The sequence below is a fragment of the Alnus glutinosa genome, chromosome 12 (assembly GCF_958979055.1).
Source record: "Alnus glutinosa chromosome 12, dhAlnGlut1.1, whole genome shotgun sequence".
Taxonomy (NCBI): domain Eukaryota; kingdom Viridiplantae; phylum Streptophyta; class Magnoliopsida; order Fagales; family Betulaceae; genus Alnus; species Alnus glutinosa.
The window spans coordinates 10,828,874-10,845,726 of record NC_084897.1 but is presented as its reverse complement, the minus strand read 5'-3'; the positions used below and the strand labels follow the sequence as shown (position 1 = coordinate 10,845,726).

Sequence of the window (16,853 nt, the reverse complement as noted above, 5' to 3'; positions counted from 1 at the left end):
ACATATTTTAGGAAACTATCCTATTTACCGGTCTAGTTTCCAAATGATGAAGTCACTAGTACACTGTCCTGTAACAATTTAGAACTATACCAACAAGTTTTTTAGCCACCTGTTCCTTTATTTTTTTATTTTGTTTCCACGGGGGTGGGGGTAAAAAACAGGTAAGTTTTGGCTGATATTTCTGTCATAGTTGTTGTAGCGGCTCTTGTTTGTAACCATATCTTATTATGAATAATTATGCTTTGTTTATTAAAATAATTTTCCAATTTAAAAATTTAGACAAAAGCATAGTTTTATTCTGATTTCCATCTTTAATTGATGATAGAAAATTATATAATCTATGCTCACTGAAAATTTACATTTGGAATTAGAGGCTGATGAAAATTTGACTTTATACAAATGTTCACAGGCCGATGAAAATTTACGTTTGGAATTAGAAGCAGATGTTGAGGAGGAATGCGTAAAGCTTGGACCAGTGGACTCGGTCAAGGTAATTTAACTTTGATATGTGGTTGTTTTGTTTCTTTCATAAAATATTGATCTTTCTTTGGATATATATGATGATCCACAAACTTATATCTAAGTGCTAACCAGTCACTTCTGTATTCAGGTGTTGTTAAGATGAAGGGCTCTGAAAAAATGTTTCTAGAATTTTTTCAACTTGATACAAAATAAAAAAATGTTTCTAGAATTTTTTTAACTTGATACAAGATATTAACGCATGGAGTTCCTCTATCGCCATAATCTTTACCAATATTTGCTCTCAAGCTTTGTTGCGCAGATTCTTCTAACTTGTGCTGATTTTCTTTTTTCTACTCTAGCTTCTATTTACTGACCGAGATGGTTGCCTAGATAAATCTCATACTGAAAATGTGTTTATAATTAGAGAATCCTAGTTTGTTCTTTAAATTTTTCTTGACACCTTTATTTTCATATTAGTGGTGCAGTTTGACACGTTATTGCTATTGAGTGTTTCTTTGTTTGCTCATGTCTTTGACAAGCCTAGTGAAAGCACACTCACACACACACAAACTTCTATACATATATTTTATTTTCATAATTGCATAGATAATCAACTCCCAAAACTCTATTATTTCATGATCCTTTCAAGAAAGTTTTCCACTTATGTTACTTTAGTTTGGAAAAAGTAGGTGGGATCATATTAGAACTAAATTAGCAACAGTAAGAACAAAAGAAATTTGTTTTCTGTTTATATGTTTTGTTTTAGCTAAATCCTCTATTCCTTCTTTATTGAACTACTTTTTAATTGCTAAGATTTCTCTGTCCTCGCCACTTCATTCTTGACTGAAGTGCTTTTGCTTTCCCCTATATTATACTACTGTGACTAGGTTTAAGTTTCTTCCCTCTGTGCTCTCTGATATGATATTTTGTGATTAGAGGAAATTAAGGGTATGTTTGTTAATGTATTTTCTCCAGTGTTTTTGTTTTTTGTTCTTAAAAACTGTTTTGGGGTGTTTTCTCGTCTTCACGTGACCCCTCAAACTGTCTTTTCCCTCCATTAAAAGGCTGAAGAATCTCTTCTCCCAATAAATTTCCCCATGCACCCATACCAATCCAGCTCTCTCTCTCTCTCTCTTCAGAACAGATTCACCAAAGCCAGTGTCAGTAATTCCACTGACTTATATCTCGAGGTCGTTTCGGTCAGTTCCCAGAGACTGAAGATGAACTACATGGGGAAACGGTTGTCTGACCTGCACTGACCTGCCTCACCTCCACACAGTCCTGCGGTGTCTGCTTCAGCAACGTGGAGTTCTTCCACTTGTGTGATGGAAGACTCTCAGAGGGGGGAGCCAGCAGTACTAAGGTTCTCTGTGCACACACTGCAGTTGATGGGGATGGGCTGGAGAGTTTCGAGATCTCTGGGCTTCGCGAGGGGTGTCCTCAGTGGAAGGTATGGCTATGGTAATCCTTGCTTGCGCCAGGTCACCAAGCTCATGGCGTGTTGACGGTGGTTCTTCGGTGAGGTTCCTCGACTAGGTTTCGAAATTGAGAGGGCTGTGGTAATTTTGGCGTTGAACTCTGTGAATGCTTTTTTCTTTCCCTCTGTCCTGTGTCACTCTCACATCTCTCTCTCTCTCTTTCCCTTTGTGTCTTCTTTGACACTTTTTTTTTTTTCTTACTCATACACTCCTTTCCCTTTGCCGGAGCCTGCCCCGCACTGCGCCTCATCTGCGATCTGTGGCTGAGAGGCCAGCCATCTCAGTGGCAAGGTACTCCACCCACCGCGGCTGGGTGTTACCCACCCATTACGATGGCTGGCTGAGAAGGGAAGAATGATCAGTAACCTGGGCTTGGGAGCGGGTTCAGGGAGCGGTATTGGGTACCTTGACCACTGTGGGCACTAGAGATTGCCTTGAGAGAGAACTTAGAGGAGATTGCCCTTGAAAGTGTACCGTGGGGTGTGGAAGAACATGTTTGAGAATGCATTGCTGGGTGACCGGTGGGAAAACGGGCAGCCTGTTTTCAAAAACAGAAGTTGTTGGCAACCGTTAGTGTTTTTGTTCTCTGTTTTTAAAAACAGAAAACACCTCTAAAAAACATTTAACAAACATTACCTAAATGCATGAAAATGGATTTTTTTAATCATAGGATTTTAATATTTCTTGTAATGAGCTGCTGTTTTTTATTTTAATATTTCTAGCTATCAAGCTTTTCTATATCTTCTCTTCTTGTATATATATCTTGTGTACTTGTGCCTTTGCGCTTTTTAATAATACTTGTGATTACTTATAAATAAAATGTATTTTCTTGTCATTTCTCACATTTTGACCAAGCAAATTGATGGTTGTATCTAGACTACTTTTTCTCTCTTTAAGTCTTTTAATTAGTAGTTGTGACAATGGTCATGGAAGCCTTATTCTGCTACTTGCCTGTCTAGCTTGGGGTTTTATTTTTGGACGCTGATTGGATTTTGTTTGTTTCTTATTCTTTGAAATTCTTATTTATTTATTATCTTTTTCATGCTTATTTTGGATTTTGCTTTCAGGTTTGCGAGAATCATCCACAAGGTGTTGTTTTGGTCAAATTCAAGGATAGGAAGGATGCTCAAAAGTGCATAGAGTTAATGGATGGAAGATGGTAATTGATGAAAACCTTGATAGAACCCTTTGAAATTTTTCTTCATTATTTGATGCGAGTGCAAATTACTCTGTTGCCTACCCAATAGCCTCTTTCTATGTCACTCAATGGACTTACACGGTGGCATTCTTGACATGAGTGTCCCGTCTTCGATCTATAATTAATAAAACTAGTTTGTCAGTAATATCTTCATGAATGTACTATAAATGGTTGGCTAACTATCTACTTTCTGAATTGTTAAGAAGGTGGTGACCATGTATCCGTGCTAAATTACACACAAACAAAAAGTGGAAAAGGAAAATATCCCGTTCTTTGGTTTAGAGTACTTTAGCAAACGGCAGATGTTTTCTGGCAGTACCTAAGTTTAATTTACATGGTGACCAATATTTAAGTATGGGTTCATAATGTTTGAGGGGTCAGTCTGTTACCTTGCCATATCATTTGCAATTCTTAAGATACTAGAAAACCGCACTTTGTGTTAGCCAACCTAGAAGACATCGTCCAGTAAAGTCATACCAAAATATGGGTATATGTGCTTTCCTGATACACTGAGTATCACTGCCCTCCTGCATGGGTTGCTGTAGAAACTTAAAGATGCATTCATTAGCTATCTTTTGCCACATTGATTTAGTGTTATTGGTTATTGGTTTTTTGTTTTTCTGTTTTGCATTCTGCATTTTGCATTTTGGTCAAGGTTCTTGTTTCTATTCAGGTTTGGTGGTAGACAGATACATGCTAGTGAGGATGATGGTTTGGTCAACCATGCTTTGGTCCGCGATTTAGATTATGATGCTGCACGGTTGGAGCAGTTTGGTGCTGAACTTGAAGCTGATTAAGCTAATGATGCTTTAAATTACTAAATAGATGCTTCTGATACCAAATTTTCTTTGTAAAATGCTAGTACTTGAGGATCTGTGATGATTATGATCCTTTTAGGTCCCACATTAGTAGCCGACTAGCTCTGTTAATATGGTTTACAATCCAAAACAGCCATATGTAAAGATTTTTTTTTTTTTTTTCTTTCTTGAATTTTGACAGTTCCCTTTTTCTTTGGGAGCCAAAGCCGTCTACTAGTAATTAACTAAAAATGCTTTTAACTTATTATGTTTTCCATTTTAGGAAGCTGCTTAGAACTATTCTAGATCTCATTGTTCCTCGTTGCCAATGTTAGCAATTTTCCATGACCCTTTTGTTTGTCCCTGCATCTATATATATGCGCTTGAATTTGATCGTTGAGAGCATCCCTTTGCGCCTTAAGCTGTTTGAGCTTACCAAACGGGCCTCTCTTCTTAAGGGTTCTATGTTCGTAGGTATGGTCCTAATTGCTTTCTTTTGCTCTCTAAACAAGGACTCCAACGTATGACGGTTGCTACTCTATGCCATATCAGCCGTACAATATTTCAACATTTCTAATCTCAAACAATTTTTTTTTTTTTTTGGAGGTTTATAAATCATTTATTAAAAGTAGCTCTTGTTATACACTAGTTTTTAGGTAGAGTCTATTCCGATGGCCATATGAACAAAAACGCTTTGGTACCATACTATAACGCTCCGGTATTTGAACCAATAAAACCGTAAGTAAAAACTTTCGGTTTTCACTTGACATTATTAGATTAGATATAAAACTCTCACAACCGAATATATATAAATATTTTTTCTTTCTAAAGTCTTCAAAATAGATCGTATATAACGCACCAGAGCTGATTGAAATACATCAAAATATATTAGACATAGCTTAGTTTTATATTACAAGATAAATGCACCTTAGGTGCATCAAATAATTGTCACAGACAACACAGAAACATACATAATTAAACATGCTAAGTATACGCATATGCATATTTTTAATGGTTAAATTATTTTTTGCCCCGTGGTTTAAAGACTACTTTTTTGGTGCTTATGCTTCATTTTGTATCATAGATAGTAACTCGTTTATGGCTAAAGAAGGAGATAGTACTTCCGTCCAACTTCTATCCAAAAATTTACGGATGTCCACGTCAGCACTCTTCAAAAATGACACGTGTCCTATGTCCCATTAAAAATAAATTTAATAATAAAACAATTTTTTTAAAAAAAAAACATTAAAAATATTTTCTTTTTTTTAAAAAAAAAAATACTTCCTGAAAAAAATAAATAAATAAATAAAAAAATAGGGGATGGCTTGAGCCATCCGCATGGCTGGTGTGGGGTGGCCGAACCTTATTCCTTAATGTTTATATTCAATTTTGATAAACCTTTTATCTTATCTTAGAAAATTATTTATCTTGAGTAAACTTAACGCTCATATTTTCCATGATTATGTGAACGATAGTTTCACAACGGTATGAATTGACACAATTCAAGAGGGTTTGATAGGTCATTCTTAAGAAGAACAAATTATTTTACACCCTAATTAATTTAATTTAGGTAAATCAATTTATGCTAGCCGAAAGATAAGTTATGTTTATTCCTTAGTTGTGTGTGCTAATTAGGAGATTTGATAGGCCATGCCTAGGAAGGATAAATTGTTCTATACCTTAGTTTATGTAGAGCATTCATACCTTGTCAAAATATGAGCTATGCTTATTTCTTAATAAAAGAAATTTCTTGACGATATTGTTGAGTGTTTGACAAACACAAACGAGTCATATTATTCATGTAAGTGAAATTTCCATGTTAAATGCAATTTATCATTATTATGAGGTTAGTGGTGAAGTTAATCCCCTATAACTTCTCCGTACTATCTTATTTTTACTTTTATATTTTTATTTAGTTTCAATTATAAAACTAAAAATCAAACTTCTTTTCTGAATTAGATTAGAGTTACTCTTAGCAACTTAACAACCAAATTAGCACTCGTAGAGGTTCGACACCCTCACATAGACCTATCCTACAAAGATTTGTTCTATTGCGAGTGGTTATTTTATTATTGATACACTCAAGACCACATCAATTTTTGGCGCCATTGCCGAGGACTGTTACGATTATGTCGTTAAGTTTTTGGGATTAAATCTAATTTGATTTTAAGTTTAGGAAATTGTATATATTTGATTTTTAAATTTCTGTTCTAGTTTGGCCTACTACTAGAGCAAGATCCCTAAGGCCCTTATGGGTGGTTTGGCAACCTTGAAGGGCCAAACCCCAACTTATTATTTTTCTTTTTGACCTTTGGGGGGTGGTTGAACCATCTCTAAGGGACATGGGGGTGGTTCGGCCATTGATGGGCCAAACCCCTACCAATTTTTGGTTTTTTTTTTTTTTTTTTTTTTTTTTTTGGGGGGGGGGGGGGGGGGGGGTTTCATGGGCCATGGGGGTGGCCGAGCCACCCCTAGACCGGCCGTAGGGGGTGGCCGAAACCACCCCCAGGCCAAACGGAGGTAGCTGCGCCACCCCCAAGCCCTCGGGGGTGGTTTCGGCCCACCTTCTGATTTTTTTTTTTTTAGTTTTTTTCTTTAATATTTTTAATATTTTCTTGGTTTTTAATTTTAATTTTTTAATTTTTTTTAATTGAATATATGACACGTGGTAAGGGTATTATAGGAATATTTTGATAAAATTGGCCTTTTGGGCGCACTTTGGTGGTTTGATGGGTCACTTTATCATACTTGAAAATTCAGTGTGCTATTTTAAAATCGGCTATTAGTTCAGGGGACTTTTTTATGTTTTTCCTTTTGTTTTTTTAAATTATTTTGTCTAGCCTCCACTGTATATATCATCTTCTCCACGTTTTTGGTCTCTTTTATAATCCAGCCCTAGAAGAGAAATCCTAAAATGAGAAGGCAATTTCGAATGGAATTCACCCAAATTTTTGGACTCATACTGTGGGGCAATTTTTGTATAATAAACATCTAAATCAGGAATCTCTTACTTCAAAAAAAATATGTTAGATTTTGAATTAGCTTTCTAATGCCACCATCTTCTTTGCAACTAGATGTTTGAACCGAAAGTTATGATCAAAACACTGAGACATGCGCATAATGAGTCTCAATCTAAAATTGAATCAAATCTTATTTTTTCCTCCAATTAATGAAATTTTGATTGGCTGATTTCCTTGATTGATTAGGCTTAACCATATCCTATATATCTTCTAATTTGGATTGGATTCAGCCCACTTGATTTGGGATCCATCCTCATTCCTCGAAGAAAGCCCATTAGCATATTAAGCCTCTATTACTTATAAAGCATAGATAATTTTACAATTAGTCATGAAATAACATAAATCGAAGACTAATAATGTACCTATGAGAGTAATTTAATTAATATATTTCATGCATAACACTTGGTTGTTCTTTTGTTTTGTGCCAAGAGATATCTATGTTGTGAGGTTTTCATTCTTATTCTCTTGGAGTTGTTCACTCAAACCACATTGTTTGTCAACAATAACTGAAGTGATGAGAATCAACAAGCACCATTAAAGGATCTATTGCATGTTCCAGTTTGTCCTACTACTAGAGCAAGATCCAAGAAGATCAAAGAAGCACTTAATAGGCTAATTCAAGATATTTGGGGTGATTCTAAAACGGGGCATTCCAAGTTTGGCCCAAAGAAAGATGAAGGCGTAATAAATTTAATCCAAGCTATTGATGGGCATAATTTCCTTAGCAATGGTGTGGATTAATGATTGATTATGGCTTGAGTGGGCGTGGAATTAGAAGGAGAAAGTAGCTGATTACTTTCTAATTTCAGACCAATTAATTGGTAGATTGACTTTCCAATTCCATACCAATTATTTGGCTAATTGACTTGCCAATACCATACATATTAATTGGCTAATTGACTTGCCTATTTCATACCAATTAATTGGTTGATTGACTTGCCAATTCTATACTAATTAATTGGCTGATTGACTTGCCTTTTATTAGTGCTAAATTTTAGGCTCCTATGTTTTTTTTCCTTTTTTTTTTTTTTTTTTTTTTTATCTATTTTCTTATTTTCGAAATACGCTAGTTTTCTTTTCCTTATAGTGGGCATGTAGGGCTGAAAATGTTATAAATAGTCTGCACTCATTGTAATGAAGTATCATTGAATGGAAATAAAAGAAAACATGAGGTTTGTTTCCTCTATTGGTTCTTCAGAGAACTTGTGAACTTATCAAGGATTCATCCTTGTGGCGTTTAAATTTTATACCTTCGGTTAATGATTCAATTATAATCATTAGGTCAGGGTTTGTTACTTTATACGTTTGGTTCGCATTTCATTTATAAATGTTGGGTCGGGATTTTCTATCAAAAATTTGAATTTTAGCTTTCTTGGGCAAATATTTCAATATTGTTTGTTAGGTCTCAAAGCGTGTCGGTTGAGGCTCGCATCATTTGATATCAGAGCAAAGGTTCTAAAATCAGGTTTACTATCTTTTTATCTTTTGTTTCTTATTATCATCTTATCTTATTTTGTTTGTGTTCATTATTTCTTATTCTTGTTATCATCCTATCTTGTTCCGTTTGTATTCATTGTTCCTTATTCTTGTTTTGTTTCGTGCACCAAGTTTAAAAAAGAGAGAGAGAGCGAAAAGAGTGAAAAAAAAAATGTGTTACTGAAGCAACAGATATTATCGTTCACCGTGCTTATCAAAGTTAATTTTTTCTTGAATTGTGACTTTTGTAGTTTTAGTTTCTCTAAAAAAAAAAAAAAAAAATCTGATTTTTCTCCTCTTCCTTTGATTCGTTGTTTCTATAATATTTTATTGCCGTCAGTATTGGTTTAAAATACTACAAGTTGAATTTCTAGATCAAATTAATTAGTTTCATAAAGAACTGAAAAGGGGAAACTACAAGTGGAAAAAGGCAAGAGAGTGTGGGACTAATATCAGGAAAAAGCCAATTTAAGAGTAAAACATGAGTGTGAGTGACATAATTTGAGTGCAAACACATGAGGGAGTGTTTTGAGGAATTATTTCTAACATTTTTTTACAGTTTCAAAAATATGGGTGACACATTGAACCAAGAAGGAAGGGAAGAGTCGTCCTTTGTGTTGCAGGCTATGCAACAACAATTTGCATGCATGGACGTGGTGTTTAATGAGATTCGGGATCGGATGAATAGGCAAGGCGCTATTATTGCTACTTGGCACGAGGAGCGACCCAAAGAGTCTTTAATGCTAGAAGGCAAGAACGACGTGCGCCCGTGGATGATTCTGATGATGACCATGAGGATGAGTTCAAAGATGAAGAGGATCAAGCTTCATTGAACGATGAGGGCAAGTTCATGCCAATGGGAGAAAGGAGTGGTAGAGGTTTCCGAAGAGATCCGAGATTGGGAGATGGAACTAACAGAAACCTAGGAAACATCAAAATGAAGATACCGTTGTTCTAAGGGAAAAATGATCTTGAAGCATACTTGGAATGGGAGAAGAAGGTGGAGTTGATTTTTGAGTGCCACAACTACTCCTAGGAGAAAAAGGTAAAACTTGTTGTCATTGAGCTTACTGACTATGCTATTATATGGTAGGATCAACTTGTCATGAATAGGAGGAGAAAAATGATAGGCTTGTTGAGACGTGGGAGGAAATGAAGGCCATCATGAAGAGGCTGTTTGTCCTTAGTCACTACTATAGGGACTTGTATCAGAAATTACAAAATCTTACTCAAGGCTATAGGAGCGTGGATGGCTATTACAAGGAGATGGAGATCGCCATGATTCGGGCTAATATAGAGGAGGATAAAAAAGCTACTATGGCAAGGTTTTCGAATGGGCTAAATCGAGACATTGCCAACATGGTGGAGTTGCAACATGATGAGTGTTAAATATTGTATATTTAGATTCCTTAATTTGCATTAGTTAGACCTTTAGTTTTGTTATTTTCTAATATTTTTGATTAATTTTTGTATTTTGGTATTTTGCAGATCATGGAGAGAAAACAGTAATTTTAAAGTGAAAAAAATGCAAATTTTGGAAGTCAAAATCGGATTGGATTAAATTTCAAGTTCTGCACAAGTCATAGTATTTTGATCATAACTTTCAGCTCAAGTATCGGATTGAAGTGAAATTAGCGGTGTTGGAAAGATAATTACAAATGCTACAAATAATTGTGAAATAGAATTTTCCTAATTCGAATTTCTGCTACGTCATAAATGTCCCGCAATATAAAAGCGCGAATTTCCTTGTTCCTGACGGCTGCAGACACTCTAAACCTTAGCATTCTTTTCTTTTATTAGGGTTTTTGAGGGGTAGAAGTGTCATTTTGAAAATATGGCCTTAAAACCTAGCGTTCTTTTCTCTTATTAGGGTTTAGAGGGGTAGATGTGTCATTTTGTAAAAGATTGGTTTAACCTAATCTTCTGTTATAAATACCCCCTGCTAGGTACCACTTAGAGCATAAATTTTTTTCTTCAGAGCATTGTTTTAGCTCTCGTCTTGTTCCTTCTTTTGTAAGTGTTACTTTGTTCTTATTTATTTTAATTAAAAGTTATTTGTTTTTTTAGTTCTTCTTTTTCTTTTATCGCCTTATTTTTATGATATTTGAATTTTCAATTCTTTTTCTTCTTCCTTATCATTTTAATTCATAGCAATTTTAGTTTATTGTTATTTAATTTTTCGATCTTTCTTTCTTTTCCATTATTTAGTTAGTTGTTGTCTTTTATTTATGTTCTTTTGTTCTTCCTTTTTCTTTTTCGTTTTTTTTTTTTATTATGATTTCATTTCAAGATCGCTCGGTGTTTTTAGTCAGGAAAGGTTAAAATCCTCAACTAGGGTTGAAGATGAAACATCATCAATGATAACACATTCGCTCTTGTCATAATATTCATAGATTGAATATTTATTTATATTCAAATTCCATATCAATCTCTTTAGATTGATGATTTTTTTTATATATATTTGTGTAATTCAATCGATGGATACATCGATTGATTTATTTAAAATTGGGGTATCTATTGTGATTTCCGAATACAATAGATGATTTCAATTAAAAAGGGATAATCGTTGTGATTTGTTGAGTTGAATTATTCAAATATTTTCATGTTTTGAATTTGAATATCGGGCCTGTTAAATTGAATTTATGAATAAAATGCAAGAGTAGGGTGTTTGATTTGGTTTGGTGAATTCCGATACCTTAGTGTTTGTTTTATAAATTGTTCTTACTTATTTCATTTTTGTTTATCATTTTTTTCTTTTTTACCAAAATTTCAAATCTTTGGCTATAGGTTGCAATAGAATTAATCTAAATAGAAATTGATTTTCTTTTTTTTGCACACACCTCCCTGCGGATTCGACCTTGCATTTGCATGTACTATGCTTCATACGATTCGTGCGCTTGCGAGTTATTAAATTTTCACATCAAGTTTTTTGGCGCCGTTGCCGGGGAGGTGCTGATTTGTAAGAAAGAAATCAAGTTTTGTTTATTTTAATTTTGTTTTTCTACTAGATTTTTTTTTTCTCTCACTCAATCTTTTTATTTTTATTTTTTTAGAAAAAAAAAACACACACACACACACACACACACAAAAGAAAAGAGCAAGGGTTTTTGCGAAGTCGATCGAGCAACCGTCAAAGTTGATCGATCGAACCAACACAGGAGGCGTTACCTGGAGAAGTTCAATAGCAGAAAATTTTTGCCAAAATTTTTTTGGTCCAAACCTGTAAGTTTCAATTCTTGCATCTTCAGTGTCTTTGTTTGATTGTATGCATTTGTGTTAAGTCTTGGATTTTTTTTTTTCTTATTTATTTTGTTTGTGCTATTTTTCTTTTAATCTTCAAAAAAATAAAAAACAATAAATAAAGAATTAAAAATAATAAGAGAAAAGAGAAGAAAAGAGAAGACTTTGCTAATGTGGGTCTACAGAACTATCTAAGGGGCAAAAATCAAGGCAAATTCTGGCAAGGAAAGTCTTGGGATTTAAGTGTGTCCGGTGTGACCCCCCTCACCTTCCTGGAAACTAACCTGGATTGCACATTGGAGAATTTTGTTTACCCTACTTGCAATTTCTTTTCTCCATCTTGTTTATTTTTTATTTTTCCTTCTTTTTTTTTCTATCTTGTTTGTTTTGTGGTTAAATTTTGTTTGGAATTCTGTGTATGCTTGGTCGGAGATCCTTGAACTTAGAATTGTTACCCTTAGATCCCGATATAGATAGGGTGTTTAGGAAAAAGCGCAAAATACCTGTCCGAGCAAAAGTTGAGCGGAGAACAACTTCTGAGATGGGAGACAACATGGCAGGAAATCCCAATGTAAATGTGGAGCAGCCTGAGCAGCCAAGAGCGGAAAATGTGGACTACACTAGATCACTCAGGGATTTATTCGCACCCGTTGCGACGAACTCTGTGTCATGTATAGTTTTGCCACCCACCAATGCCACCCACTTCGATATAAAACCGCATGTCAACCAACTCTTGCCCTCATTCCATGGCTTGGACCTCGAAAATCCTTACAGCCATGTAAAAAAGGTCAAAGATATCTGCGCTACTTTCAAATTTCAGAACTTTTCTGAGGAGTCTGTACATCTTAAACTCTTTCCATTCTCTCTTCACGATAGAGCCAAGGCATGGCTGGATTCAAATATGCCTGGTTCTATCACATCTTGGGATAACTTGCTAAACAAGTTTTACAACAAATTTTTCCCAATGTCCAAGGTGAATGAATGTAGAAAGGAAATAAGCTGTTTTACTCAGGAGGATGATGAAAAAATTTCGGAGAGTTGGGAAAGATTTAAAGAAATGTTGATCAAGTGCCCTCATCATGGATATGAGAAATGGAGACTCGTGCAGTTCTTTTACCAATGATTGACTCAATCCAGCCGCAGCATGATTGAGTCAATGAATGGAGGCGCATTTCTGAGTTTGACCAGAGAAGAAGCATATCGGACCTTGGATCAGTTGTCCGACAACTCCCAACAGTGGGATTTTTCAAGCTATCGGGATAGATCAGCTCGCATCCAAAAGAATGGAGGCATCTACGAGGTGAAGGAAGATATGGAGCTAAAGATGAAGTTAGATGCCCTTACTAAAAAGGTCGATGCCCTCGTCATAGGGAAATCCATCAATGCGGCGAACCCATTCCACGTGGATTGCTGTTCCATCTGTGCTAGCCCCATTCACTCAACACAAACTTGTCCTTCTTTGCCAACCTTTGTCGAGTCATCAATGGAACAAGTTAATGCTTTCAATGACTTTAGGAAGCAATCCAATGTACCCTTCTCCGAGACTTACAATCCTGGGTGGGAAAACCATCCTAATTTTTCGTGGAAGCAGAGCCCACCAATGAATCAAGGGGGAGGACCTCATCAAGCCCATAATCAATATCCCCCCGGATTTCATCATCATAGTCTCCAAGCAATGCCAGCACCAACATACCAACCCCCTACTCAAGCCCAAGCCTCTTCTTCACAGTCTACGTTAGAGGACACTCTCAAGGCCTTCATGCAGCTTACAGGCCAGTCCATCAATGAAGTGAAGAATGCTACCATGGTGAACACCCAAGCGATTGCCAAGATAGAGGTTCAAATTGATCAAATCGCAAATCACTTGGGTGAGAGAGAGAAGGGAAAGCTTCCTAGCCAGCCCGTGCCCAATCCAAAGTTACAATGTACTGGTGAAAGTTCTTATGCACACAGGCAGGAGCATGTACAAGCTATTGTCACACTAAGGTCTGGGAGACAAGTGGACAACCAAGTGGTTCTTCATGAAGAGAACCCTGCTAAGCCTCATGGGCAAGATAATGGCAACAATGAGGAGACAGAAGAGGAGCCATCTAAAGCCACACCCATTGTTGATGATCCTCCTAGGTCATTTGTGCCAAAGGCGCCATACCCAGAAAGATTACTAGCGCCTAAGAAGGGAAGGAAGTTTGAGGACATTCTGGAAGTGTTCAAGCAAGTTCAGATTAATATCCCATTTTTGGATGCCATCCAACAAGTTCCATCTTATGCCAAGTTCTTGAAGGACTTGATTACGGTTAAGAGGAACACCAATGTCCCAAAGAGAGTTTGTCTGACCGAGCAGGTTAGCTCAATCCTTCAATGCAAGATGCCATTAAAGCACAAGGACCCTGGGTGTCCTACTATCTCTTGCATGATAGGACTCAACCGAATTGAGAGGGCTTTATTAGATCTTGGAGCAAGTGTGAATCTCTTACCCTATTCGGTTTATCTGCAATTGGGGTTAGGGGAATTAAAGCCTACATCCATGACAATTCAATTGGCTGACAGGTCGATGAAAAGACCACGGGGAATCATTGAGGATGTTTTGGTAAAAGTGGACAAATTTTATTTTCCCGTGGATTTTGTTGTGCTTGATACAGAACCGGTTCAGAATGTTGGGATTCAGATACCGGTAATTCTAGGGCGACCATTCTTAGCTACGGCTAATGCCCTGATTAATTGTAGGACAGGGGTAATAAAGATCTATTTTGGCAACATGACAGTGGAGCTGAATATCTTTGATATCAGCAATCAGCCGTTAAAGTATGATGAGGTCGAAAGTGTATGTTTGATTGAGGAGATCAAGGAGGACACTGTAGATAAATCAGGCATTAAGGACCCCCTGGAGGCATGTCTTGCTCAATTTGGAGAGGATTTGAATTTAGATAAGTTACTTGAGCAAGCTGATGTCCTTTTGGAGTCTACTCCTCTGGTGAGCAGTAAGAATGAGGAGAACATAGATGAATCAAACATAGAGGACCTCTTAGAGGCATGCTTCGCTCAATCTGGAGAAGATTTGGATAAGTTACTTGAGCAAGCTGATGCCATTTTGGAGTTTGCTCCTCTGGTGAGCAGTGAGAATGAAGAGGCAACATTACCTGAGCCTCCCAAGAAGGAACTTACACCTCTACAAGACATTGTTAAGTATAAGTTCCTAGGTCTAAAAGATGTTTTACCAGTGAGTAGAGCTTTGGATTTGCTTGATGCTCCAGCGGAAAAGTTACCAGATGTTTTAAGAGAGCACATGAAAGATAACGGCTGGACTATTGATGATAGCAAGTGGGTGAGCCTGATTCATGACGTGCCTAAGCGGGTTGGTTTGACTGTAGTAAAAAACAAGGATGACAAGTTTGTGCCACCTCGTATTCAGTTAGGATGGAGAGCATGGATAGACTACCGCAAAGTGCATGCCGCCACGAGGAAGGCTTATTTTTCACACCCATTCATTGATCCAATGGTAGAGTACTTGGCGTGGCATGAGTGTTTGAGACGACCTTGTTGGAAGATTCTGGCTACTCAAAGTGATTATCGTCTTTTGTGGGAAGTCTAGCTGAAGACTAAAAACTTAGCGCTTGTGGGAGGCAACCCTCATTCTTTTACTTATCACTTGATCTTGTTTGTTTGTTTTGTTTTTTAGGAACAGTGTCTGCCATTCACATTTGGGAAAAAGTTCTTCTATGGTACACCTGACTTACATCGCCCATTTGGTATTGTATTTCTGGACACATTGGGGACAATGTGTTATTTTAGTTTGGGGGTGGGGTAGACATTTTTGGATGTTAGTTTTATTGCTTTTGTGTCAGAAAAAAAAAAAAAAAAAAAAAAAAAAAAAAAAAAAAATTGAAATTTGTTTTTTGTTGATTGAGCATGATTACATCTTATTATGGTTTGCATATAATTGATTTGCTTAACATTCTGAACGTTGCATATCATCAGAAATTTGAATTTGTTGACTCATCTGCTGGATTTGAGAGACCTCACTTGTTTTAATTGAAATTCACAAGCACATTTGCATTGGTTTTGTGGGACATGAAATTTGTATTGAGGAATGTGTATCATAAGATTTGTAGGATGATTTGTTGATGAAACCTTGGCTGTTTTAAAAAAATAAAAAAAATAAAAAAAAATAAAAAAAATCATCAATTTGAATTCTCATTGAGTAACCGGACCTCTTGCCTCATTAAGCATTGAGTGTTTGCGTAAAAAGATGCGGAATTTAAATTTGATTGATTGTATGGCTAGTTTGGCTTCGTAGCCTTGTTGACTTGAGTAATTAAGCCTTTAGGGATGTTTCTACATCTAGTGCCCTAAGACCATCTGGTTTGGGAGTCACTAGTCCAACACTCACTACATAGGTCAACTAGAAAGCTTAAGGGAGTCAAGCATTGCACAGCCTACATAAAAAAAGAAAAAAGAAAAGAAACTTAAGCCTTGGTTGTTTTCATCTGATATAATTCCTATGAATTTTGAGGTACACAAACCCCATGGATCTATGTTAAATCTCACTTTGCACTTGATGGAGCATGTGTCGTCTCAATTTCCCAGCTATGAGTTAATGGATTTGTGATGTCTGATGTGATTGTGATATTCACCTTGTTAAGTCTTCTCATGATATAAGAACCAGATGTTTGTATGGAAGTTTTTGTCTTAACAACAATATAGTGCTTTAAAATGTTTGTGGGTATCATTTCTGACAAACCCTCACGAGACTTCACTCGTCCTCTAGAGAGTCCTAGAGGTTTAAAAGGCTTATTGCATACGCTAAATGTAATCATCTCTCCCACGAAAGCGGATTTATGTTTCTTGCTTTGATTGTATTTTATTTTATTCATTTTGTTTTGCTAAGGGACTAGCAAAATGTAAGTTTGGGCGTATTTGATGAGTGTCAAATATTGTATATTTGGACCCCTTAATTTGCATTAGTTAGACCTTTAGTTTTGTTATTTTTTAATATTTTTGGTTAGTTTTTGTATTTTGGTATTTTGCAGATCATGGAGAGAAAACGGTAGTTTTAAAGTGAAAAAAATGCAAATTTTGGAAGTCAAAATCGGATTGGATTAAATTTCAAGTTCTGCACAAGTCATAGTATTTTGATCATAACTTTCAGTTCAAGTATCGGATTGAATTGAAATTAGTGGCGTTG

The 16,853-nt window shown here is 36.2% G+C and overlaps 1 protein-coding gene and 1 non-coding gene across 2 annotated transcripts in view; one reads left to right on the top strand and one right to left on the bottom strand.

Annotated features, from left to right (window-relative positions):
• LOC133852163 (splicing factor U2AF-associated protein 2) overlaps window positions 1-4,240 on the top strand; it is a 38,913-nt gene extending 34,673 nt beyond the window's left edge. Inside the window, exons 12-14 of the mRNA XM_062288854.1 lie at window positions 410-490; window positions 3,008-3,099; window positions 3,812-4,240. Of these exons, the coding sequence (XP_062144838.1) occupies window positions 410-490; window positions 3,008-3,099; window positions 3,812-3,935 (297 nt within the window). The 3' untranslated portion in view covers window positions 3,936-4,240. The remainder of the gene's footprint in view (window positions 1-409; window positions 491-3,007; window positions 3,100-3,811) is intronic.
• Window positions 4,241-12,649: 8,409 nt separating this feature from the next.
• On the bottom strand, window positions 12,650-12,757 carry LOC133853085 (small nucleolar RNA R71). Its single transcript, XR_009896208.1, has one exon. It is a non-coding gene; the product is annotated as a small nucleolar RNA R71 (small nucleolar RNA).
• Between the last annotated feature and the right edge of the window lie 4,096 nt (window positions 12,758-16,853).